This window comes from Podarcis liolepis (genome assembly GCF_965112155.1).
Source record: "Podarcis liolepis genome assembly, chromosome: 1".
NCBI lineage: Eukaryota > Metazoa > Chordata > Lepidosauria > Squamata > Lacertidae > Podarcis > Podarcis liolepis.
The window spans coordinates 75,617,737-75,644,744 of NC_139554.1; the positions used below are offsets into that span (position 1 = coordinate 75,617,737).

Below are 27,008 nucleotides of genomic sequence, written 5' to 3' on the forward strand. Positions count from 1 at the left end.
CATGGTCAGCAGTTCGAATCCCCGCGGCGGGGTGAGCTCCCGTCTTTTGGTCCCAGCTCCTGCCCACCTAGCAGTTTGAAAGCACTCCTAAGTGCAAGTAGATAAATAGGTACCGCTTTATAGCGGGAAGGTAAACGGCATTTCCGTGTGCTGCTCTGGTGCTGGCTCGCCAGAGCAGCTTCGTCACGCTGGCCACGTGACCCGGAAGTGTCTCCAGACAGCGCTGGCCCCCGGCCTCTTAAGTGAGATGGGCGCACAACCCTAGAGTCGGACACGACTGGCCCGTACAGGCTGGGGTACCTTTACCTTTTTAGGACTGTGCAAGTCCCACCTTTCATGATTTGATTCACAGCTCAATTCAGCAATTTGAATCCAGTCCCAAATTGGGTCAAACCAATCTGGACCAATCCAACACAAGATGAAAATCTGAATATTGTATTCCCATTCACTTGCACTTGTGTTGCTGGTGCATTGCCTCTGCACAATGTACTCACAAGAGTAACACACACACACACCCCAATGTGGTAATAAAGATAGACACAGAAAATAGTACACAGCTGGAAATAAAATGCAATCCTAACCTTAAAAACTAGGGCCAAAATTGTGAGAGAGAAGGAATAAGGAAAGTGACACAGCCTAAGTAGCTAAGACTAAGTCACAGACAAACTGTGTGTGTGTGTGTGTGTGTGTGTGTGTGTGTGTAAGAATGGGACTGGGATTGACGTGGAAATGATGGAAAACAAACAACTATAAGCAGTGGCATAGCGTGGGGGTGCAGGGGGGCCGGCCGCACCGGGCGCAACATCTGGGGGTTAGGGTTAGGGGGCGCAAATCCACGGGTTAGGGGGCGCAAATCCACGGGTTAGAGGGGGCAAATTACTTGCCTTGCCCCGGGTGCTGACAACCCACGCTACGCCACTGACTATAAGGCTGAGTAGGGTAGTGAGAAGGAAACAAAACACAAGCTAAACAAGTGCCACCAAACTCCACCAAATTCTTTCTATATGAGACAGAACTTACAAAAGAATGAAGGCAGTGTGAGCTTGCTGCATTTTAATACTTTAACCCCATCCCATCCCTGCCGCCCAAAAAAGCACTGTGGTCAGTGTGTGTTTGGTGAGATTCTAGCTCAGGGTTGGAAGCTACAGCTCTCAATAATGAGCAAACCCCAGCTTTCCTCCTCCCCTTCTGCCTCACCCTGGCATTCTCCTTATATTGTGTTATACTTAATAATTGCAACACTTTGGAGAGAGTCTGTTTGGCTTTTTCAGATACTGTTTTGAGCTCTGGGTCAGCACAAATTACCACCATTTGATTCAGGTCCACCCAACCCATTCTGTAGTGATTTGTAGCTGCCTCAACTTGATCTGTATTCAGCACAAATCAACCTGATCTGTTTGTGTTTTAGACAAAGTGGTTGTACAGCCCTAGCAAGGACCACCTTTCTCTCTCTCTCTCCAGCAGATTCTTTCTGAGAACAGATTGTTGCATCTACCGCTCTGCTCCAGCATTTTGTGACAGATAGATAAATAGATCAGTTAGGGAATCCCTCACTGGTAAGGGAACCCCCACTGGGCTCCCCATCTCATGCTGTTCTTGGCCCTTGCATAAAATATTTGACAAGTTCAAGTGCAGAATAGCTTGAAAGATACTAGGTTGTTTTTGTCACCTTCACAGTAGCTGTGTGACAGCTGCAAACTGTGGTGCATTCCAAAATCGCCATGACTCTGTGCCCATTGAAGCAGCATCTGGAAGGGCATACCTTAATGAAATACCAGCCCTGAGTGGGATAGTGTATGTGTAGTCATTAGGGTGGCACTGGACTTCAGATGGTGTCAGGCTTTTCAGGTTGCTGTTCTGTTCTTGTTGGAAAGAAACAATATTGTTCCATGGTACCCTGCATTCTCATTCAGACCTGCATTTCAATTCAGTTCCAAGACTTTTATTTATTTTATTTTAATTGATGGGAACACAAAAGGCTTAAATCAAATATAAGCTTCCAACTTTCCACAGGTTCTAGAAGCATTGCCAGCAAGGACACTACTTGGCAATGTTCCAAGCCTATTACACTACTTTAAGGCAAAAATGAGAAGGAAGAGGAGAATTTGCTGCTTGAGTCTCTAATTTGTCAGAGCAATGTAGTCAATTAGGGTGAAAGAGAGCCATCATTGCATCAATGCTAAACAGTGGCGTAGCGTGGGTTGTCAGCACCCGGGGCAAGGCAAGTAATTTGCGCCCCGTAACCCATGGATTTGCACCCCCTAACCCGTGGATTTGCGCCCCCTAACCCTAACCCCCAGATGTTGCACCCGGTGCGGCCGGCCCCCCCTGCACCCCCACGCTACGCCACTGATGCTAAAATCCTTTCTTTTACATCAAGTCAGTCTCCAAGTCTTTGGGAAGATAACAATGAATGAAACAGCCAATCAGTAAAAACATTCATTTTTAAAGTAAAGTGTGTGTGTGTGCAAACATCTTAATTCCAGCCAGTATATTCCTGTATAAACAACATCTTACATCAGTTACAGAAATGATCCAGCTTTGACTTGGATGATTATTGAATTATTCACATGGAGCAACTTCCACAACTTAGCACTAACCACTGAGGTCATCTCTCTCTCAGTACTTTTGTCTGAATTTGTAGTATGATGACAGAGCCAAGAGTAAAGTCTTAGACTGCGATGGAACATAAAGGAAGAGATTTTATTTTATTTATAAATCCTAAAGCCTCCTGTTAGCATCTGAAGTGTTATGCTAATATGGAATGACATATAGTTAGCCTACTGGTCCATCTAGTCCAGTATCTGCATTGGCAGCAGCTTTCTAGGGTGCCCAGCACAGGTCTTTCCCATCACCTGGTACTTGACCATTTTACTTGAGATGCCAGGGATTGAAACGTCGACATTCTGCAGTTAAAGTGTTTGCTCTACCACTGAGCTACAGCACTTCCCCCAAGTACATTTAATTATCAATTATTTTACATAACATTACAGACCAAGGAAATAAGAAAGTAGCCATTTTGTGGCACTATTAGACATACTCCAGTCATGCAAATCTCTTGATTACCTGTCAGCATTGGTGCATAATCAGCCAGAAGCAACAGCATAGGATTCCAGAATGGTTGGAAGGAAGGTACCTCAAATATACTTGGGGAACCATTTTCTATGGTGACCCCAGCTCTCTTCTGCTGAAGGATAGGCTGATGTCTGTCTCATTAGGCTGCCCCTCCCCAAGCTAGCACGCTTACCAAATACAAACATGCAGAGTGTAACTTCAAATAATCTAGTCAAGATACTCAGCAAGAAACAGATACGAGATCAAAGCTTTTTCAAAAATTAAGTTTTCTTGAGAAAGTGTAACAAAATGGCAATCTAATGGTTAGCTATGAAGGCTGGAAGGAGAGAAAGGAGGATGAGGCTACACAATGAATTGCTTCTGAGACGAGGAATTCAGTGGGAATTGAAAAGCTAATGAAAGAGAGAGAGAAAGACAGAGTAAGAGAGTTATACTTTTCATTTCTTATGCTCTGGGCAAACACAAGGGTGGGGTAGGGGAGATTTTTATTGTTCGGGTAAATCCAAAAGGAAGGTAAGAAGAAATGACTTCCCTTGGCTATGGCAAGATTTTACCAGACTGGCACTCACTGGGAGTGAGAGTTGAAAGAAAGAAAGAAAGAAAGAAAGAAAGAAAGAAAGAAAGAAAGAAAGAAAGAGTACCCAAAGCCATGATTCCATACTAAGTCAGGATATCTTTACAACAAGATGACCCCTTGCTGGAATGCTGTGGAGCACAGGGGTTCAGAGCAGCAAGAACAGGCACCCAAACTAAAAGCCACCCAAACCTAGCCAAGCTAACAAAGGATACATGGAGGTTTGACAGGTTTGTATAGGACTTAGAAGACTCATTGAGCTCAGGGGTTCTTAGGCTGTGATCACAAAGACTCACAAAAGAAATTGTGATTACCAGGCACAGAAAGGACAAACCATTGTCTTGTTGCTGCTTGACAAAGGAGATAGTCTAGGGTTTAGGCTGAGTTTGAAGTAGTTATTGGAAAGGACACTTGAAGTACCCTCTTCATGTCCCTGTCCCAGATTTCACTGCCTTGAGTGTGTTGGGAAGGGAATGCTTGCAAGGCTCAGCATGCTGTACTCATGTAGTCTCCCCATGAAATAAATAACCTTGATTTCCAGGTGCTAAATTGTGCAGAAAGCTTAGGTGGCATCCAGAAATACACTTCCCAATAGATGGGGGGGGGAGCTGGTGGTGAGGATGTGATGTTGGAGAGGTAACAGGGTGAACCAGAGTCCCAGCTTTCATTTTAAAGAGAGAGAAAGAAAGAGAACCTGAGATGTCAGCCAAAATGTGAAGGCACTATTCTTTTCAAAAAAAATTGTGAAAAACTTGTCTGCTTGCACCTTTCACTTTATTTATTTGGATTATTTACAAATACAACCAGCCCAAAAAAACTCCTCATGCCACTGGTGGGTGGGGCTAGAAGCCAAAGTGTATGGAGTAACGAGTGTTGATTCTACCTTTGTACAGTAGGCTTGCTTCTGCACGCACTCACACATTCCTCTCTATCTTCCATCAAGGCAAACGGCAAGCATTATCAGAGTTCAATGACACATTTTCACCCGGCAAAATCACTCAAGGAGGGTGCAAAGCAGGGCTGATGAGGGGTATGGCCTGGGGAGAAAGGGTGCAGCAGAGAAGAGTCCAGAGAGCCAGGTAGAGAGGCCAGGGGGAAGGGCTGCATTGAATCCCTAGGCCTAAGATTCCCCACCCTTGGGACATACGGTATGGGCATTCCCTTGACAATTTCAATGAAGGATTTCAGTGACAACTTTCAAGTACAAGTTCCCCTAGTTTGCTTGGTCCTTAAGTAGCTCCTGTTCCCAGATAAAATACAGTCTTAAAAATCCAAATACAGATTAATACACACTGAAAACCTTTTGAGCCAAGATATAGAGGACACAGAAAATGGTAGCAGAATAGTGCTCTCCAGCATTTGGCCAAGCCCACCCAGTTTATCAGAGCCATGCACGAAAGCCAAAAGAAATTCTCCCACTAAGGTATTCCCAGCTGTGCTATGCTGCCTCTTTAATATTATTATACATTACACTAAAACATTTGCAATAATTCTTACCATGGCAACAAAATTGATTGTATCTCTATATAGGTGATAACAGTGAAAATAAATGCAGCTCACATCTGTTCTGTGATCTTGTCATTGACTTAAATGCGATGACCAAGGACAGCACTATAAAACTATGATGATATCAATAGATCTAGGTTCCTCCTTAAGCCTTTAATATTGCTTCTGCGGTAAGAGGAAGCAAGCATATCAGAAGCCAAATGTGATTCTCCCCACCCCCATTCCCTTCAGGAAAAAAAGCAGACTTGAGAGTAATGAATCTGGCACACTGCACCACTTTCTAGTTCAATGAGGTGACAGTATCCTAAGGTGAAAAGCAGAAAAAGTGCAACATCTGAGAGAGGCAACAAAGAAAGTGAGAGAGACCAAGGGCCTTAGTGTGTACTAAGAGTGAGCGGCGTACTCAGCAGCAAGGCAACATAAGAAATTTATTGTAAGGCAGAGCCTGACAGTGCTGTCTTCCTGCACAGAGGAGCTGGAAATGCAGGCGCATTAGAGCATTGGCTAATCACAGCCCATGCGAGGGAAACAGGCCTCAACTGCTAAGCAGGAGAAACTAAAGGACATAAATGGCCTAAAAGCAACAGGGAAATAGTGGAGAGTGGCAAAGACAGGCTACAGTGACTACAGCCATTACCGTGACTTGCTCATAGAAGCCTGGGAGCCTAACTCTGACCTTGTTTAGCTGCAGACGTGAATACCTCTGCACATCTTGAAGTAGCTTCTATGTTAGGGGTGGAACTAGGATATGTGCACATCTAACAAGGGCATGCAGAGTTCTTATTCTCTCGGCATTGTTGAACTGGGGTGGGATAATACCCTTCATTTTAATTAGAATAATCTGTGTTTTATTTTCACAAGCCCTGCAGCCTCCAAAATAGAGCTGCAGGGTCTGTTCCCCATGGATAACTGCAGTGTTTCACGATCTCAACTTTCTAGAGCAGTAGGAAGTTCTATGGTAACTACACAGTATTAGTTTCTTTGTGAGAAGAAAGTTCAGGAGAGATGTGTGTGTGTGGTTTATCCGCCATATACGTTTTTCTTTGCAAATGTGAAGGTTGGGCTAAGGGGAAGCAAGAAGTCACATGATTAGGCAATTATTGTTACAAAATGGCATGAGTTCAGTTTCTTGAGATCTGAAAATGCTAGCCAGAATCCCCTTAGCAATCTTTCCAATCCAGCTCCAAACTAAAAGCATTTATCTCTATCCCTCCTCCATACTTCAAAACTAACTCTTTACCACTCCCAATATCAAAATCTATGTCCAAGTAAGGTCTTCACAAAAGTGGAAGTTTTAATACCCAATTTCCACTGTTGTGTGCCTGTCTTTATATAATTTCCTTCACCATCTCACTTGTGGTCTTCATACTGAATGGCACAGTTGATGACACAGTTACATGCAGCCATTTTACCATGTGATATCAACCTGGGAATAAAAATATGTGAATTGCTTTGGTGCCCACAGAGCTGCCATGAGAAAAACTCAATATTCATATGCACCTAGAACAGTTTTTACCAACTCAGTGCCATAGCTGTCAACTTTTCCCTTTTCTTGCGAGGAATCCTATTCGGAATAAGGGAATTTCCTTTTAAAAAAGGGAAATGTTGACAGCTATGCTCAGTGCCTTTCAGATGTTTTGAACTGTAACTCCCAACAGCCTCAACCATTCCAGTGCCCTTGGGACCAGTTTCCCTATGAGATCGCCTTACCCTACATGTGCCCTCGACAGCTTTGATTGATGGAATTGTCACTACTACAGGTGCCACATAATACCTTTCCCACATATATAAGGACTCCATCGCTTAGTGTGGCAGCATCTACACTTTGGAACTCCCTGCCTATTGAAATCAAGCAGACACCTTCACTGTACTCTCTTTAGTGCCAGGCCAAGGGAAGTATACCGAGATGTTTGGAAAGATGAGGTAATTTTCATCTGTATTTTAACTTTTGTATGTTTTAAAGTGGGGTTGTGTCCCCACCACCGCCACCACCATTGATTTTACTGTTTTATCTTTTGTAAACCGCTTTGAGGTTTTTGACAATCAAGTGGTATAGAAATATTATTAAATGAATAAATATTGTTGGCCAATAATACAAGAAGGTAATGCCACAGTATATTATATATTTAGGGTCATAACGTATGTATTTATTTTAAGTTAAAAATCAAGGCCCGATGGGGAACATTCAAATTATTGAAGTCTCACTAGTTTCTTTATATGTTAGGAAACACAGTTCTACAGGCTTTTGAGCTACCTTCATCAAATGTGAGTTAACAATAATTTTAATTAACAAGCTGGAGAATTGGGCTTATGTGAGCGTTCATTGGCATTTTGAAGTGGACCTGCAAAACGGATGTCTCTTCAATGGGTTTGTAGCACACTACTGAAAAGCACACACAAATACACATTCATTTTTACTCCCATGAAAGCTTGTACTGCAAAACTGTAGAGTTACAAATGGCCAGAGCCTCGGGAGATAGGGAGACCATTGTTGATAAATTGTGCAGGCAGCTAGAAGCGCATTTACTGAATGGATGTCTGAAAATAATTTTCCACTAACCTCTGAAAAGTTAAATCGATAAAAAGTGAAACATTTAACTGAAAATACAGTCATACCTACAAACTTAGCACGTTATGTGAAGTAAAACTATGAGGTGGTAGTGGTGGTGGCTTTTTAAGAAACCTTTTTTAATCACCAACCCAAATTCTTTCTAAGTATAAAAACTGCTAAGATGTTAAAAGCAGTAATATCTTCACATATCAGTAATTAGATTGCTGACCGTCTATTGCTTGTCTTACTCTTCTTCATTGTCAATACAATGATTCATTACTATTATGATTACCACCATTTATTCTTAGTTTTGTATGAATAACATGGCAGGCAGTGCTTTATCACAAACAGCAGCCTAAATCACCATTAATGGTTCATAATGATGAATGTTTTATTCAAGAATCTCCAGGATAGGATGTCTACCATGGTCCTTTAGAGGTAGTGAGGAATAACAGAGAACCTTGTCAGGAGTTACACAGACATGTTTTTGGTACTTAAAAAAAATAATCAAATCCCCTAAGCAAAGAATAAGGCTTGTTTGGGGGCTCTAGCTCTTTCAATAAACTCTACTTTGCACATGTTGATTCTCTCTTGTTAATACCTAACCCTAAAGCAGAGCTTTCTAGACTTTTCATGTTGGTGACACACTTTTTAGACATGCATCATTTCATGACACAGTAATTCAGTTTTACTAGCAAACTGGAGGTTAAACTAACCCCTTTTCAGCCTTGGGAGGAGCTCAGAGAGCATTCATGTGACACACCTACACAATGCAGCTGACACACTAACGGGCCACGACACAGAGTTTGGAAAGCTCTGCCCTAAAGTATGTAAATCAGCTGCAACTCTCTGGCTCATGATACATTAAGGACATTGTCCAACCCTGAAATATTTAAGTTTTTTTCTTCTATACACATACGCTCTCTTTCTCCCCTATTTCTCCCCTATTTCTCCACTTGCAATCTTAACCATTCTCCTTTCATGACCTGACAATATATGATTATGTAGCAATTAGCAAGTCAATATATGTTGAAGTTGTGTACAAGTTGTGTTCAAAGATAATACTGAATCTGGAACTTGACCATCAACATCAATAATAAAATGACTGTCCAGTTTTCCTCAAATATTCAGCTATTTTTAGAAGCCAAGCCCATTCCTTTTTATCTGTTTGGAAGTATCTTGGAAGATAAGAACTCCTGCACAAGTTACACAATATAAAAGCGTCTTTAAGGCTAGGTCTAATTATACTGTGTAAATTCAAAAATGAAAGAAAAATGCTTTGCATTGTATATATGTCTTGCATTCTGTGAAGCAGAAAAGTCTCACTTGAGAGCAATTCTAAGTTAACACATGTGATTCATGGGTCTTAGGCCAGACATAGCCATGAATTTCTCACATAGTTGTTTGGCCATTTAAATAAGCTGAAAAGAAAAATAAATAAAACTGTCACATGTCACCATTAAAGTTAAATCATATACCAATTATTCATAATGTTAAAGTCACAAACCAATGATTTATAAGCAAATCAATTTAGGGAGAGCTGTAATAAAAAGCACTCTTAACATTTGATGAATATTGATATGAATACATGTTTATATTAAAAATTAATTGTTTGGTTTTGTGACCCTTTGCTTACTGCTGAAAATTCACAGGCACAGAGTAAAAGTAAGTTCATTTAAGTTCGCCAACTTAACAAATACTGCATGTAGAAACAAGCATTTATGAATGAATCTCTTTGTTGGATCGGGTCCAATAAACAGAGTAAAAATGAACTTATAATGTGGATAATTTATAAGAGCATTTATGTCATTAATGAATGTACAGATAATTCTTGTCTGTTCTGACTAGCAGCAGCTCTCTAAAATCCCCAGTAGCATTCTTTCCAGTTCTGCTATCTGAGATCCTTTAACAAATGACTGTCTCAAGTACTGAGCCATCTGCATGCAAAATCTGTGATTCACTCTTGATATGGACTATTCCATAGATTCATCCAGAACCTAGGACTGCACCTCTCTATGTTACATTGGGTCCACACAGATGTCCAGATTGTTCGGGTGCAGCCAGCTTTGACAGAACCAAATAGTTTGTTGAGTATTTGTTGAATTCAAGCCCCCCCCCATCGCCAAACAGGTGTTTGACATCAAAGCTGGCCATCTGTTTGGTGGGTACATGTGCACACAACCCTCTGCTACACTGATGGTCTTTGGATTTGAGCCACACTGTATGAAACAAAATTTACAGTACAGGAATCACCTCCGTGCTCAACCAACCAAGTGAAAGAGCAATGTCACATCAAGTACGAAACCAATTATGAGGAAGCACACAATTCAACGTTCAACAGAAATGCACTTGACTCAGGGAAAGGGGGGGAAATATGCTAGATAAATTTTGATTACAAATAACACTGAGGAAACCACCATCTGGTTCCCAATGTTCCATGTAAGAACAAAATTTTAAATTCATTGAGCAAATTATCTGGAATCATGAGTCACTTTGCTGTGGGAGGGGAGAACACCCATCATGATAAGTTTGGGATAGAAATGTGTTGCCTTGTGTGACCAAATCAATAATAAGCAAAAGGGAGAGACTACACATAATCTTACTTAGTAGACTGCAATTCTATGTGCTTAAGGGGTGTCTGCAGAACTTGCCTCCAATAGTTAAAGACATTGTTTATGCACAAATGGAAGCACAGACTTATAGTTTTTCCTTGGGTGGTTTTTTAAAAAAAATAAAAATGTAAACCCTTTATTTAGGGTTATCGTCTTGTTTACAATCCACCAGTCCACAAGGAACTGCACTACAACACCATGGAACTATTTGCCTGGAATCAAAAAGTTCATTTTCCCAGAGAAGCCAATTTAAAGCTAAGTTCATGACACTTCTGTTTCTCAAAGCAACATGAAATGAACCCTATAAAATACTGGCATTCAAAAATATGGCTGCCACTTTCACATTCCTGCTCAGGGATACAAGTAATGTAACAAATTGAAAGTAAGAAATAAACACTAGCAGTCTGCACTTTGCTCTTGCCTGAGCAACATAGCAGTACAGTCTGCCTGCTACACTCCAGGATCTACTGTATTTTGCCAGCTGCTAGACCTAGTGACTGACTTAAAGTTCCCTAGGTTAGGGAACACACTCTCAGGTATGTTCCCGATGATGTCCTGCTGAAGTTGTCACCCTCACTTCTCTTTCCACTGATCTACCATTGCAGCTGGCCTTTATGTATTGTTTCAGACTAATGAGAAGATCACCCGTGTTTTCCACCAGCAGTTCCTGCTGTAGTTTAAAACTGCCTTGTTTTCAGAACAAGTAACAGGCCAGCCAACTACTTTCTTGGACCTATTTTATAATACTTCTCCCTTTCAATTTAGTCTCTTGTCCTGTCCTGACATTCACTGAGAAGCAAACTCATGTCTCTTTGGTCTCTTATATAAGCCCAGTACTGCTGGTAAAAAAGAAAAAAGAAAGCAACATTTTGCCTTTTACAGAATGATCACATCACCATTAGATTTCATGAAAATTCTCTCTCAATAGTTCATGTATTTTTTTAACTCTGCAAAACATTTAAGGTCATCATTTTTTATGAGCTAGCCTTCGCTGCAGCTGATAAGGGTATTACAATACACAAAAACAAGAGCAAGGCCACAATAAAAGCATAACAGTGTCTCTTTAAGTGCAACTTTGAGAATTCAGTTCAAAGCAACTGTACATCCTGTTGATAAATGTTTTTAATTTGTCTGTCTTCTCATCTCATCCTAATGCACAGCCTTCTCAACAGTAGTGACACTAGGGTCAGCTCCTCCTTCAGGTTTCCCTTGTGGTGTTACCATTTGTAACCTAGAATATGTGGAAACTATCACCCTATCATTTGTTATGGATTACCTTGTGTCCCACTCATTTTTGTGAGGTCTTTAGTTTCAGTGATAGCCAATAAAGAGGTGGCTAAATGGAACAGGGATACAAAGAAGAAAGCTGTCTTAATAGTGTAAAAGCCATATCTATTGAATTGCTATTTCTGTAACCCTGGTGATGTCTGAGATTTAGGTATATAAATAGCAATATAATCCCACTCATCTGACAATGTAACAAAAAAGCAAGCTGTGTGCTTCAAAGTAGACTGCTTGCTCCCATAAAATGCTTATTCGCTTGCTTTTTGAACTATGATTAATATTTTACTCTTTTATTTCATTTATATTTATTGGAGTTTTGAATCATTAGCATTTTTTTACTCTGACCTATACATATCTCAGCATTCCTTAACTTTAGAAGCAGTGCTCTATTCTGAAAATGTTGCCTCTTTGAAAAGCATATGCATTCTCCCTTTTCTATAGTTCACTCAGGCTTCAAAATAGATAGTCAAGGTCAGTGTGGCTTTCCAAGATTCTGTTCCATATATGAGGACTTCTCAAGAGCTGATTTGATGTGTCCAGATTTGAAGGCGTCTTTTTATGAACAAGCAAATTAGAGAATGTGATGGGGCCTGTTAGACCCATATATTTTCCTAGTCTCATTCAGCCAACCCAGTGGTCCTACAGGTACACCCACATAGTCCTGAACTCTGCTCCACCCTGTGCCACCCCTGCCCCATTCAAATAAGTGGCAGTGATGTTGGTGTTAGGAAGGCAGCTCTGCCCAACTTCACCAGCTACTCCTGCTATGTCCAGAGACAAAATAAGATATTGGGGAGTAGTAGGATAACCTGACAGTGTCTAATTAAGGGCTAGCCAAACTGCAGCGCTTCCATTTACCGTGACGTCCCCTGCATCTAGGTCACAGTGTCATCCTGAGGAGGGCTAATATTCAGATTAATTGCAAGTCATCACATTTGAGGAAAAATGAGTCCTTGGTGCTTCCTTCTATACCACCCCACTCTGACGACCTGGCTCTCCCATCATCCTCAACTTCTTTTGCTCCACAGCCCTGCACAGAGCCTGCAACTGTAGAATCAGCAATGGGTTCTTTGATGGCTGCAGACTGTCCTCCCTGGAGGATGGAGCCATTGCAAGGGAAGACCTTGCCAGCCCTCCTAAGCCTTTGAAGAGATGATTCTGGCTCTTTATTGAGACATCTTCCAAAACTCAGGCAGCAGAGCCCACTGTGAGCTGCCCAGGGTCCTGATTTGTCTTGCCTTGCCTAAAGAGGCTCTGGTAACAATACCACTCACCAAATGAACCCCAGGCCTCAAGTGAATGATGTTACAGATCTGTGCAGGGGGGGGGGATCCCCCTAAATCCTAGGAATGAATAAAAGCTAGGATTTTGATTAATTGGGATATGGATTAAAACACAAACTGCAGAGCTTTGCCAGACAGGGAGTTTCTGCACTGGCTTATGCAAATCATACTGGCCAAGCTAGGGCCATTAAGGGGAAAATAGAGGGCCATTGAGGGCCCACTGAGGGTCACTGCCAATGCAAGAGAACTCCCCCCCCCCACCCTGAGGCAGGAGTTTGAAGGTTTGCCAAGATGATGGGGTGTTTTTGAGCAAGGGTTACTGGGAGTAAGAAGGGCTGGGATCCACCTTTGAAGAAGACAGCCTGAAGGTTGCCTGCACTGCTGCCTCTGAAAATGTGTATGCCATAAGATATGGATTCCCTCCATGCAGACTGAAAGTGTAAATAGGTGAATAAACCATATTTCTTAAAACACAACAGTCTCCGCCATGTCTTCTGTTCTCCAAAGGGACACAGACCCTGGGCTCTTGCCACCACTTGGCATAGAAAGGGGCAGCCACCCAGCTTTTGTAACAATATATAATATTATAATATTGTAACAATATAATATTTACAGCAGCAGACACCAATCAAACATCTTGATGCTCTGCCCACTCTGCAACTTGGAAGGAGTAGCCACACCTTCCACGTTTTTTTAGAAGCTCGGGTCCTGGCAGTCCTTGCTTGGTACACAGTGGGCAACTTTGCTAACACTAAGAAGGTCTGGCTCTTGTCAATGCTTGGATAGAAGACTGCCAGGGAACTAGATAAGGCCTCTCAAGAACTATGGTGGAAGAAGGGGGAGATAATAAATATAATAAAATAATTAAGTTAGCAACAACATGTCATATAGAGTACTGCCTAAAGGAAACCAGTTCTGCCAAGATTCACAGATGACCTGACACATACTGGCAAATCTTCTTGACCTCCTGTGCCCCCTTTTAAACTTTCGCTTTGTTCTCACAAGCAGCAAAAGAAGAGGTAAAACTCTTTATAGACTGTACTTCCTTTAGGCTGCAGTTATGGGTTCACATAATTGAATGCTCATCCATACAAAAAAATAAAATAAAAGCCAAGGAAAAATAAAACCCACTCAAACTCCAGAGAGTACCGTATATCTCCTCCTCAGCAAGCCAATAACTCATATCAGAATTTGAGGCCATCTTTTTAATATTTACAAAGTGAAGAGCAAATAAGATTTTATTATGGGAGTCTGTCAATATGGGATCAAAAAGGAAGGGAAAGTCTGAAATTGAAACAGCTCCAACTCCTTGAGCTAGCACACCACACATATGAGGAAAAGGGCTCTCCCAGCCACAGCTGCCACTAGAGCATCAAGGAACAAGTGGTCCAGCAGCAACCTGCAAAATGCAAATGCCTTTCTTCAAGAGTAGTGTAACCATATCCAGGACAAGTCGCACACCTAATTCCAGATAACTCATTGTCAGCACCTCCATATTACCTTGATTGAGCTTCAGTTTGTTCACTCTTATCCTGCCAATTCCCCCCCTGAAACACCCATTTAGGAACCTTATTATCTCACTGGGTACCACCAATATTATGACACCTTATTCCACAACCTATCTCAACAGTTTCACATAGATCTTGGATAGAGAATAAGATGGATCCCTGAGGTACACTGCAAGACAACTCCCATGGAGCAGAACAGTCATTCCTAGGACCATTTTTAAGGCTGTGAGATGCCAGTGGGCTGAGTGTGTTTTCTTCATTCTCTTCTTAATTGAAGGGTTTATATGTCCCCCCCCCCAAGTCCGAGACCTGGGACAATTTTATCCTTCATTCCTGTCTCTCAAAAAAGACCTAGTCATCCCCAGCCCCACTCACTGCATCTTTCCTGAGGCAAAAGAATGTAACTTCCTATTGCCAACCTAGCCACCTTCACAGTAGGATACAGTAGGATACTATAGTTGATGGTACTGAAAACCACTGAGAGGTCCAGAAGAATCAACAGAGTCATGCACAGCTTGTCTGTCCTTCAACAGAGGTCATCACCTGCATGACTAAGGCATTTGTCACCCCCTGAAATTCTAATAATATGGAAAATAAGGCCAATAGCTACTTATGTACTTTGTTTCATGGTAAAACTATCCCTGTAAAAAATGTATTTGCTTGGAGTAAATTTCTATCAAATTCAATGGGATTTGCTTCTAATGAACTTAGAATCTTGACTGCATGCATTAAAACCCAATTTGGGCATGGGTAAAGGCTGCACAGATCCTGGGTAAAGGACAGATCCTGAAGCTGAGGCTCTAATACTTTGGCCACCTCATGAGAAGAGAAGACTCATTGGAAAAAACCCTGATGTTGGGAAAGATGGAGGGCACAAGGAGAAGGGGACGACAGAGGCTGAGATGGTTGGACAGTGTTCTCGAAGCTACCAACATGAGTTTGACCAAACTGCGGGAGCCAGTGGAAGACAGGAGTGCCTGGCGTGCTCTGGTCCATGGGGTCATGAAGAGTCGGACACGACCAAACGACTAAACAACAACAACAAAGGCTGCACACAAGCAGGGTGAGTGGGAAGAAACATGGCAAGCTCTCTTCTCCATGCTGCATTATTATATCTAACTGGTTTAGAACCCCCATTTGCAGGGTTCTAAATTACATGGGGAGCCCCCAGAAGTGAGGAGCATCCACACTTCAGACATTGCCACCCAAAACATAGAGAATATGTGGGTATAGTGATGCAGGCACTGAATCTTAACATAGTTGTCCAAATTCACTCCACTTACATAAAGCCTTTATTTGGGAGCACAACAAATAGAGCTTCAACAATTTTAAAAATGCCACCAAAATCTGAGAAAGAAGGCAGGCAGGCAGGAAGGCAGGAGCCAGTTTGCAAGGAAAGCTCTCAGTTCATCATCAAAACCTCAGTTCATAATTACTAAAGCACCACAAACTCATTTGTATAACATGCTAGTACAAGTGTATAGGATGGGCTATGGCAACGGTTACCATATTTACTCGAGTCTAATGTGCCATCGAATCTAATGTGCACCTCAATTTTCAGAACCTTGAAACAAAACAAAAAAAAATTGCGGGCAAATGTAAATGTGCCATCAAATCTAATGTGCACCTTAATTTTCGCAACCAGATTTGGCTAAAAAAAGGTGATCATTAGATTTGAGTAAATACGGTACATGAATGCAACACCACAAAATATTACATTTGTGTTCCAAACAAGAAAGAAGAGATGAAAATAAAATAAAATGCAGAAGTATTCCTAGATTAAAAAGACATTTTATAAATGGTTGAAGCACATGCAATGTTAATTTCATGCAAAATATCACACATAGCAAATTAAGGAAGACTTTGTTTCATTTGAATAATAAACCTGAATTTTTGTGCTTTTGTCTTCCCATCTGATCTGTTATCTAAGCACACATGTTTCCTGGCGTGTTATTGCAAACACAAAAGCACATCCTTTTTGTTCATTACTGTTAATTACAGTGCAAACCTCCCATAATTAACTATGCTATAGTGTAATTCAGTGCAATATAAACCATCTCTTGCTCATCCCTTTATGTGCAATTTGTTGTTGTCAGCATTTTCAAAGATGTTTCCTCATAATACAATTTTACAAATATGATCATTAGATTATTGCATTACTTCATGCATCCTCCCCCTGCTGAACACATATTCTACAAGTCCAGTTTTGGGAAACAACAGCAGAACCCATTTGACCTCTGCCTTATACAGCAACAAAGGGGCAATTGTCTTACTACAGCAGTCTAATTTAATTATACATGCATGGAATTCTTACACTGCATTATTAAGAATTTCTTCCCCCAGCTTTTGCCACACTCCCCATACTATGGAAAGGCTGTATGCAAATTTTTTGCACCCTTTTGCTCAGTGCCCTATTCCTGCTTTTAAAACCAGGAGGCCATAATCCTCCTTTTGTGACATCAATCATTTTCAGCAAGCCTGATGTGCCAGCTCTGGAGGCTCCTCAGGACAAGCTTTGCTTCCCCTGCTTTGAATGAGAATCAGCACAGTCATCACCCAGCCCTTTGAAATGCATCCTCAGTATGTTTTGCCAGGTCAGTTTTGCATACCCATGACCAGATGTCACCAGCTTCCACTGATAGCAAAGACACAGCATCTGGGCTTCCTTGCAGAAAGCCAGCAGGGTCTTGTCTGTAAACATTCCTTGCTTCACAGTCATTAAGAACTGCATCATTTAGGGTGGTGTGGAGGCTGAAGAAAGCTATTCAAAGTTCAGACAGCACATGAAAGTTCTCTTTTCATGACAACCTTTGCAAGGCTGCTATGAGAAGAAGCCAGCACTTGCCTCCGAATTCCTTCGCCTTTGATCTTCAACAATATCATGTATTTCTGCGAATAGCAGGTAGACAGTGAGTATCCCTGAGAGGGTACAAGGGTTAGGGCCTCATTTCTTCTAGTTGAGCAAAGGAGGAGGGAATATGAGTGGTTGTGAAGATCTACTAAGAAGCAAATGGGCTATGGATGCTATGATGAGATCTTGTGATTGTTGATACACTTGGCCAAATTATCTTTCAAAGAGGGGGCAAGCTCATTCCATGCAATGCAATGCAATGCTGTAGTATAAATTCCTCAAAGTACTGTTCTATTTTCAGAAGGCCTAAACAGATTTATTTAATTACCTGTCACATAACAATGTTATACAATATAAAGCCTCCAACAACTGAATTTTCATATTCTTTCCCACCCAAAGCTTACTGTCTCACTTCCAGGAACATAGAAGTGATAGACACAAACTATGCTGCCTGGCTGCATAACTCTGAATCATTCCAGCTCTGGTTAGGAATGAAGATGCCGGTGTTTATCATTCCCAAGTATATCAAGGTGAGTATGGGGAACAGAAAACAAAACATTCAGTTCCTGTGCATGTTTTCTCAGAAGGAAGTCTCATTTACGTCAAAGGGACTTGTTCCCAAGTAAGAGTGCATAAGTCTGCTGCAGCTATTCTTTAGGCTTTTAGATTTTCTTCTCTGTATCACTGCAGTGTGTGCATGAATGGAAAGACTAGAGGGTCATCTATAATTAGATGTAAAATCATGAAGAACAATCCTAGCCCTAGATGATTTCCTCAAAGATCTGCAAAGGCAGACAGCATGAAACCTCTGAACACACACACACACACACACACACACACACACACTTGCTCACCCCCCCCCCCAATCTCTCTCACTCTCTAATCACTTAGGAGGAAGATAGGAAGATTAGCAAGGGGAGGGGGAGGGGAAATTGCAGCTAACCCTTGGGAAGCATAATACCACACTCTGTGGTTTACATTCGAAGGCTGCAATCCTATGCTTGCTCACTCGGTTGCAAATCCTGTGCTGTTAAACACTCGGTTGCAAATCCTGTGCTGTTAAACTCAAACTTACTTTTGAGAAAACATGCATAGGATTAGTCTGAAATGTAGCTATATTTGCAATAACATACACTTTTTGTACATGGCAGTTGGGCAGAGTGAAAGACCTCTCATGGTACAAGGCAAAAACTGTGGCAACAGAGTAAGACTGAATCTAGGGCCTCTTAGATGCCCCCAGCCAAGAGTGGATGGCAAGAGATCACCTCTGGACACAACATTCAGTATTTTTATTGGTGTACCCATGATGCTGCAATCATTTTGGTGAGAGTTCCCCCCCTCCCTCGGCTCCTTATTCATGTCAAGATATATTTCACAGGGAATCAGGTTGGTTGGAGGAAGGGTTTGGGGTTGTTGTTTTTTTACTCAGCATTGTGAAGAATAAAGGTGAACGGATGCATGAAGCTACTGCAGTACATACAGGGAGGAGGATGATTTTTAAATAAAAATAAATAAAAGTCGCTTTCCCATTTAAAGCAATGCCATTTTCATAACCATTCCTATCTAAAAGTGGTTGCTATGGGGTTTGAGAGGGAGGATGAAAAAGAATTGGAGGGGAGCTTCACAATCAATCATTGAAGAAAAGCTTGGCCCCTTTCAGAGAAAGATCTGGATTTCAACTCAGTCCCTAAGAAAATTGCGGGGACTGCAGAGCTGCTGCCATGCAGGGCAGCAAGAACACAGACAGCAGCTGGGGATGGAAACGCCTATTAAATCCTTTAGACAACAGATGGGCAAAGCTCGGCTGTCTTTTTTAAAAAGCAAAACACAATGCACCATGTTTTATTGTCCCACCATGATGAACAACACTTAATATCAACAAGGAGCAAAGGAGAGCAATTTGGTGTGTGTGTGTGTGTGTGTGTGTGTGTGTGTAATCACACACACATATACTCTGCTCTAAAAATGCTAAGCTGAAGAGTCTTAAATTCACTTCTAGGGTTGCTCACTGAAATCTTGTGGCAAGACAAGATTGCCCACCGCACCTGTTACCAAAACGCCAAAGGGGGATACAAATCAGGAAAGTCTGGTGGACAGAGATTTAACATTTCTGCAATGGTCGCTTCTTTGCAATTACTGTTTCCCTGCCCTTGAAGTGAATCCACCAAAGCAGGCAACCAGTGAGTCCCAATCTTGAATGCACTGAAGGGATCTAATTATGTCACGTAGGGCAAAAGCACCTGCTCCCTGCTAATGCCTTGCACTACATTTCCTCCTTTTAATATTTCTTGCTATTGTTCCTTTCAGGCAACAACAACAAACCTCTGGCTGCTGGACATGGATTCTTAAATCAGCAGTAAAATATATAGTAAGATTAAGAGAAAACAGCATAGACAGGGCAGGCTTTTTGGATTATGGCTTTTTTTGTTTCTTTGCTCCTGAATACTTTTTCTGTTTTGACAGTGCCAGGGACACTTTCCAAATAACCAGCAAAGGCAGTATCATACATTCACATAGTCTCTTCCCCCTCCTGGCCCCCAAACCACCGCACCTCCACCAACTGCACCTTAAGGACTACACCCTTTTCAATCATGATGTCATAAAACACTGCTGGTGACTTCCAGCTTCCTCCCCCTCTTCTTCGTTGTCCGTTATGTGCCTCCCAATTCAACTGAATTCTAGTTTTAAAAAAGGAAAGTGGTGCACTGAATCAAAGCAAAATTCACCAGCCGCTGAGCATCTTTCCTTCGCGTCCCCCCCCCTCCACTCAATCAGCCCCTCCCCACACGCACTTTGACTGTCATCAGAACACCACCCCTTTCCAGGAGTGATCCACACAAAGCAACCTGGACTTGTTAAAACAAGATATAAATCACGAAAACAAAACACACACACACACCCAGAGCCAGAGCAAAAAAGAACCACCTTAAAGTCAAGCTATTATTTATCAGATGCCACAGCAAAAGATAAGGAATGGCCAGAGAGCCTAGACTCTCCCATCTCCATAATCTCAGCGACTGCTGCCTTATCCCTAGGGCTGCTCCTGCTGCATAAGAACCAACCTGTCTGTCCTTTGCCCAGGGTTTTCTCCAAGCGGTACGGTCCAACATATTGTGCGTGCTGAGCTCCGCTGCCTTCTTTGCCAGTTGATGTCATTTCTACCTGGCTCTGTAATTCTGCGAGGTTATGCCTTGTGTTGTGGTTGGGGAATCTCTGGGCTCTTTTTCACCGCAGCTCTTTAAATTCCCACTTTGCCGCTGTGCAAGCAAAGCACCCAGTCTCTCTCTCTCTCTCTCTGACTCTTTTGCTGATCTTATCCACTTGGCTGAAGATTCACTCTTCCTTCCCCCCTCCCTCTCTTTCTTTTCCTTTTTGTTTCCTTCTCTCTGCCTAGGATGCTGATGCACAAGGAGGACTTATTAACCAGTGTTTGGGGAGGGAGGAAATCTAAGATCCAAGCATAAGAAGCATGGTGCTGGTCATCAGCACTCCGCACGCCTTAGTTCTCTCTAGGAGCTGATCGGGGAGAGCTGGAGCAGCGGAAGAGCTGGGGCCCACGGCTCCGACTGACATTACAGGCAGCCAATCCCTGACAACACCTCAGCCTCTCCCCCCCCCTTTCCATCCACTACCTTTTCTTTTCCATCAGCATCAGCATCAGTTGCTGCCTCTGCCTGCTACGGAGCATCATAACCAATGGCAACAGCAATAAAACTGTGAGGGGATTCGTCTCCCGATAAGGTCAGTAGTTAGTCAAAATTCAAAACTGCCCTGTTTTAAACTTTGCATGCATGGGTAGATGACAAAAAGAGCTACATAGTCTGTATCAGCTGCACTGAAGCAAGTTAAGCAAACAAAAACTCTGCAGTTCAGTCACTCAAGTCCATCTTGCAAATAATGCTGAGACTGTGGAATAAAAATCACACACACAAAGAAAATCCAGCAAAGGAGATCAAAGAAAAAACGAAGTCCAAGAGAGCTTGTTTTTATTTATTTATTTGAGTGACAAGATGCCCTTAAAATGAAGAAATTGTGCACATGTGCATACACACATGAACACACAACACTAATCAGAATCAAAGATAGCTTGGTTATCATAACATGATGAATGCTAGGGTTAATGTTAAGGTTAATATAGAAAATTAAAGGTGCCCAAGCAAAATGCAGTTAAGGAACAAAAGATATTAAAATGACATGGGAGCAACATGACCTACTGCCTCACTCAAAGTAACTAACTAAATATGATGACACCACAGCCCTTCTGTTAGAATGCAAGTTCTGCTGAACAGGTATAAAGTGGGTGAGGGGAGGATTTGAAGTGGAGGGCAGACAGTAGGTGCTGCTGAATTTTTCTTCTGCCAAACCCATTGCCTCCTGAAATCTCCCTGTAGCTGCTTCTCTCTCAGTGGAGAATGGTAAGGAGAAAACAGCTGGGGAAGAGGTGTTGGTAGGGAAAGTTAAAGCAGGCAAAATAAAATCCAGCAACCTCTTCAGTCCATCCCTTGGTCCACATGAATTTCCCCCCACCATATATCTTCCTGATGGCCACTTTTGTTTTAAAACAATGGACTGCTACCATCACACCAACATTATACCTTTACATACCTCGCCTTTTTAGAGCTTACTGGCAAAAAATGGCCATTCGGGTCTTTTGGAGGTAGCTTGCTGAGACTTTTGAGCATGAGACAGGGCATGTGCTTTACGGTAATGCTCTCAGAATCACAGAGCTTTTATTGGTATGTTGTGAACTTTAAGAGGCAATCTTGTTGAGCTGCCTGATTATGGAGAGCAGGATGGAGATGGACAGACAGATATTAAAGTTTCTTTTCCAGACTCAATCACTCTATCCATCTTCATCCTGCTTCCCACACTCAGGCAGCTCAAAGAGATTGCCACTTATAGTTTACAACATTCCAAAAAGTGTGCCACCAAAAACTTATAAACACATTCCCAAAGAATTAAAGCAAGTCAGCAGTACCACAGACTGGCTATAGATAAACACAGAAATAAAAGCACCTTACTTCCATGATCTTAGTCTTTGAGGAGAAAATTGCTTCCTAATTCCAAATATACTCCAGGATACCTTAAATAGTGTATTATCCCACATAGCATGGATGCACCTTAAGATCTTCCTCTGAGATCTTGTTTGCCACAATTACAGTGGAAAGTTCTGCTAGGACATGGCATTCTTAGCTTTGACACCAAAGCTATGGAAATAACCTCCTGAAGTTTGCTGATCTTTAGGTGTTGGCCTAAATCTTAGATACTAATGTGGTGCTCCCCCTCTCCAAAACTGTCATAGAATCATAGAATTTGAAGGGACTCCGAGAGTCCTCTAATGCAGCTCCCTGAAATGCAGGAAATATTTTGCCCAACATGGGGCTTGAACCCCCAAGTCTTATACTCTACCAACTGAACTATCCAACTCCCTGCAAGGCAGGAATCCCAGCTAAAGAATTCTAGAATGTTCAAATGGGAAGGGACCCCAAGGGCCATCTAGTCCAACCTCATGCAAAGCAGGAATCATATCATAGGTTGGCATTTTCTGGATTTCCTATTCCCACTGCTTGTTTCCAGCTGGGGAATCTAATTAGTTTCCTGTTTTGATCTGCTGTTCATTGCAATATATCTATATCTATATCTATATCTATATCTATATCTATATCTATATCTATATCTATATCTATATCTATATCTATATCTATATCTATATCTATATCTATATCTATATCTATATCTTGGCTTTGATTGTTTAATTTTGTACTATGGTTTTTGCATGTTTGTTTTCCGCCACCTAGATCTGTTTAGCCTAAAAGACAAGATGCAAATGTGTAATAAAAACAGATACAGTCAGTGGCGTAGCGTGGGGGGTGCAGGGGGGCCCGGCCGCACCGGGTGCAACATCTGGGGGTTAGGGTTAGGGGGCACAAATCCACGGGTTAGGGGGCGCAAATTACTTGCCTTGCCCCGGGTGCTGACAACCCACGCTACGCCACTGGATACAGTGGTACCTTAGGTCAAGAACTTAATTTGTTCCGGAGGTCCGTTCTTAACCTGAAACTGTTCTTAACCTGAGGTACCACTTTAGCTGATGGGGCCTCCCGCTGCCGCCGTGCCACCGCTGCTCAATTTCTGTTCAAAACCTGAAGCAAAGTTCTTAAGCCGAGTTACTATTTCTGGGTTAGCGGAGTCTGTAACCTGAAGCGTCTGTAACCTGAAGCATCTGTAACCTGAGGTATCACTGTAAATTAAATATGGTGCATCAGTCAGGTCTAAAATTTGAAGGCAATATTTACTCCATAGGCCTCTCTCTTTGGGAAAGGATTTTACTCCATGAGATTAGTACCGCAGGCTACCTTTTTAATACATCTTTTCTGGCTGTGGCCAGCTGTGACACCACTCATTTAAAAAAGGGTAGTAACTTTCGATGGTATGCATGTGATTAGTTAGAAAACAGGTTTCCTGTATCATGTTGCCAAGTGGAAAGAAGAAGATTATCAGCCTTGTGGTGTGTAGTAACATGGTCCATGCAGATCAACTCAGCTAAAGGTATTGTAATTCAAGAATTGCTTCTTATTCAAGATTTCTTTACGAGTCTTCTGATCCCAACTAATAGTATTATGTAACCATCCGGCAGCTGGTATCAGTTGCATGGAAAGGTCTGTGCTGGCACTTTTAATATTTGGTAGGTGTTTTATTTAGATATTCTGTAATACAGAGCTCAGTTTTAGAGTTCAGTACACAACAAAGATATGGGACGCAGGTGGCGCTGTGGGTTAAACCACAGAGCCTAGGATTTGCCAATCAGAAGGTCGGCGGTTCAAATCCCCGCGACAGGGTGAGCTCCCGTTGCTCAGTCCCTGCTCCTGCCAACCTAGCAGTTCGAAAGCACATCAAAGTGCAAGTAGATAAATAGGTACCACTCCGGCGGGAAGGTAAACGGCGTTTCCGTGCGCTGCTCTGGTTCCCGAGAAGCAGCTTAGTCATGCTAGCCACATGACCCGGAAGCTGTACGCTGGCTCCCTCGGCCAATAAAGCGAGATGAGCACCGCAACCCCAGAGTCGGTCACGACTGGACCTAATGGTCAGGGGTCCCTTTACCTTTCACAACAAAGATGCAGCAATCATACTAGATCTGATTCTTTGGTGAGAACCCAGAGCAGCATTATCATCATCACCACGACCATCATTGTTTACAGAGCTTGATATGTAACTGTTACTGAGATGCTACAGTAATCAAGCATATTTCCATGGCTAGATTGTATTTTCAAATAGTACAGTCCATCTGACGATCTTTGCAAGGATGCAAAAGGTGTCAGATACATCTCTAGAATGAGCATCATAATCAAGGTCAATGATGTGCTTTTTCAAGAAATCACATAAACAGTCCAAACAAATATTAGTTTCAAAGGGTTTCATGAGTCATCATGCAATACAATGTCTCTTCGCTGTCATGTGGCAATAAATGCCTGACTTAATAATGGTTACTTGCTACCTCTTCAATACTGAAAAGAAAAATCCTTTCTCAAATGAAGATCTCTTTGAGATTCTCTGCATACCAGTGGATAGTATTTCACAGATACCATATCATCACTGACTTTCCTTGGCCAACATGCCTCCTTCATTTGAGGTTAGTCTGATGGCTGTATGAAACAGGGTGGCATTTCAGTGGTAGCATTGTGGAACTCCATTTCAAGGAGGCTTGCCACATCCAGTATTTTGCACTTTCTAGAAGGGCTATTCAGCCTTTTTTATTCCTCCAATCCCTTAGATTTTATTAATCTTGATTTTGTGATATTAATATCAAAGTGGACTTCTCATCTTTTAAAATATTTAAGATATCCTGCGATTAAATGGCAGATTATGCATTTTTAAGAATAAATTTTAGAAGCCTGTTTTATTTTCATAATAAAGCAGACTTCTACATCATCCCTTTAATAGTCACCTGTGAGAAAAAGGAATCATCTCCAGCAAAGCACATAGGAAAGTTTAGGTATATTGGGTGGCAATGTATGATATACAGGTATAACTTCTTGACTATGTACAGGTATAACTGTTTTTAGATTTTAATTGAGTATCAATTAAAATCTCATATGTAGGGTAATGGGTATTTTAATTACTTAGAATGTCATTGTTAATTAGTTTTATTTCAGGCATAGTCTCTTTAATTGTTCCTTTGCAGGAAGAGAATGTTAATAATTTGTCAACTTGTAGAGGCTTGCCTCTTTAATGTTCTTTTTTAAGAATGGGCTTTATACTTCCATGTTAAATATATCTATGTTATATTGCGTTTGATATAACATTTTAGGGTACAGTCATATCCTGAAGAATTTCTGCCTGTTGGGCTGTTGCATTTGGCAGAAGCCCTGTTACATTGGCAGAATGCCAGATACCCAGCACCCCGAAGCTCCTGACATGTTGGCAAAATGGCTAAGATGGGGTGAAGGCATGGTGGGGGACAAGGGCAGCACAGGGGAGGGGATATGCATGCCATAACCTGTACCCCTTAAAAATATGGCCACATCACCACTGATGGCCCAAGTTTGCACAAGTCCCAAATCCGTCACAAAGAATACCCATCCCATTGACTTCAATAGGAGGATTAAGAAAAAAGCTGCCTCTACATCAGTGACTGATGGGTCTAATGAAACTCAAGACCCAATCACAAAATTTTACACAGGGAGGCCATAATTTCATACAATGGCACAGGTAGGAGAGCCTCTCTTGGGCCTCATGTTATATACACTTGGAACTAAAAGCGTTGATTGTGGGTACTATGGAGAAAAGACACTTAGCATCATAACACACAAAAGAACTTGACCCCACTGCTAACATGTCTCTGCTGTGACTCCACCTCTCATTGGCTCTTAACTCTAGCTACTGATGATCTCCCCTACCACCCACAAGGGGCACTAGCTACCATTGGCTAAATTAATGAATCATGCAGCACCCCTCCTGATTGGAATAGGTGTGGAGAGCCCCTCCCAATCATTTTGTGTGTGTGTGTGTGTGTGTGTGTGTGTGTGTGGCATTGTAATCTAGATTCAACCCCTGCCTGTAAAACATAAACTGTTACATCAGAAAAGGACATACCATATGCAGCCTCTGGAATTTATGTGCTTCTGGAATCTATGTTTGGCTGTTGAGCTGGGAATAGAGGTGGAGAAGAGACCTATTACTGCATGTACTATAGTGGTGTGGTTAGGGAACTGTTCTATGTAGGTTCTAGTCCTGGGAGTTCCCTCTTTTTTGCCCTGGCATACAAAACATACAAGTAATGGCCCATCTGCATCTGTCTCCTGGCCCATCTGCATCTGTCTCCTTCTCTTTCCCAATTCTATGTCCTATGAAATGAGCCACTAGTGTTGCTGCTATCAGTCTACGCCTGATCTTTTTGTGTGTCGTGCTCACAACCTTTGGGCCCTTAGCAAAAGAGCCTTTCCTGTCTGGTTGGGTCTTGAACCCTTGTCCTGGGGTAGACTGCATGAACTCTCTGCAAGTGTGCCCTGTGTCGTGTGCCTTCTCCTTTCCCCATGTTTTGTTAATTGTGCTCATAAAACAGTAGTTGTGAGGAGCACAAACAAATTCAAACCCCTGCCTAGAAGAATGCGGAGAGCCAAGCAACAGAGTGATTATTGCTGGCTGTGCCACTGGAGCTAATGGAGTAGGCACACTATGGCACTGTTTTGTTTGTTGTGTGAATGGTGATCCAGGTGATCCGGCTGCCATGAGTTCAATGGCTTACTCTCTGTATGGGCAGCACT

General features: G+C 42.0%; 1 protein-coding gene and 1 long non-coding RNA gene across 17 annotated transcripts in view; one reads left to right on the forward strand and one right to left on the reverse strand.

Annotated features, from left to right (window-relative positions):
- The window catches only part of BRSK2 (BR serine/threonine kinase 2), a 407,365-nt gene that overhangs the window by 371,536 nt on the left and 8,821 nt on the right, over positions 1–27,008 (reverse strand). For 3 of the 16 annotated variants that reach the window (XM_083505298.1, XM_083505297.1, XM_083505296.1), the window contains exon 1: positions 20,307–20,866. The exons of 1 other annotated variant lie outside the window; for it this stretch is intronic. In XM_083505298.1, coding sequence (XP_083361424.1) covers positions 20,307–20,400 — 94 coding nt within the window. In that variant the 5' untranslated portion in view covers positions 20,401–20,866. Of the gene's footprint in view, positions 1–20,169; positions 20,254–20,306; positions 20,868–27,008 lie in introns of those variants that run through there. 12 more of the 16 variants (XM_083505292.1, XM_083505289.1, XM_083505288.1 and 9 more) reach the window with 8 other exon arrangements.
- Positions 16,881–18,495, forward strand: LOC310709801. The gene is made up of 3 exons (XR_014527679.1): positions 16,881–16,987; positions 17,644–17,774; positions 18,396–18,495. It is a non-coding gene; the product is annotated as an uncharacterized lncRNA (long non-coding RNA).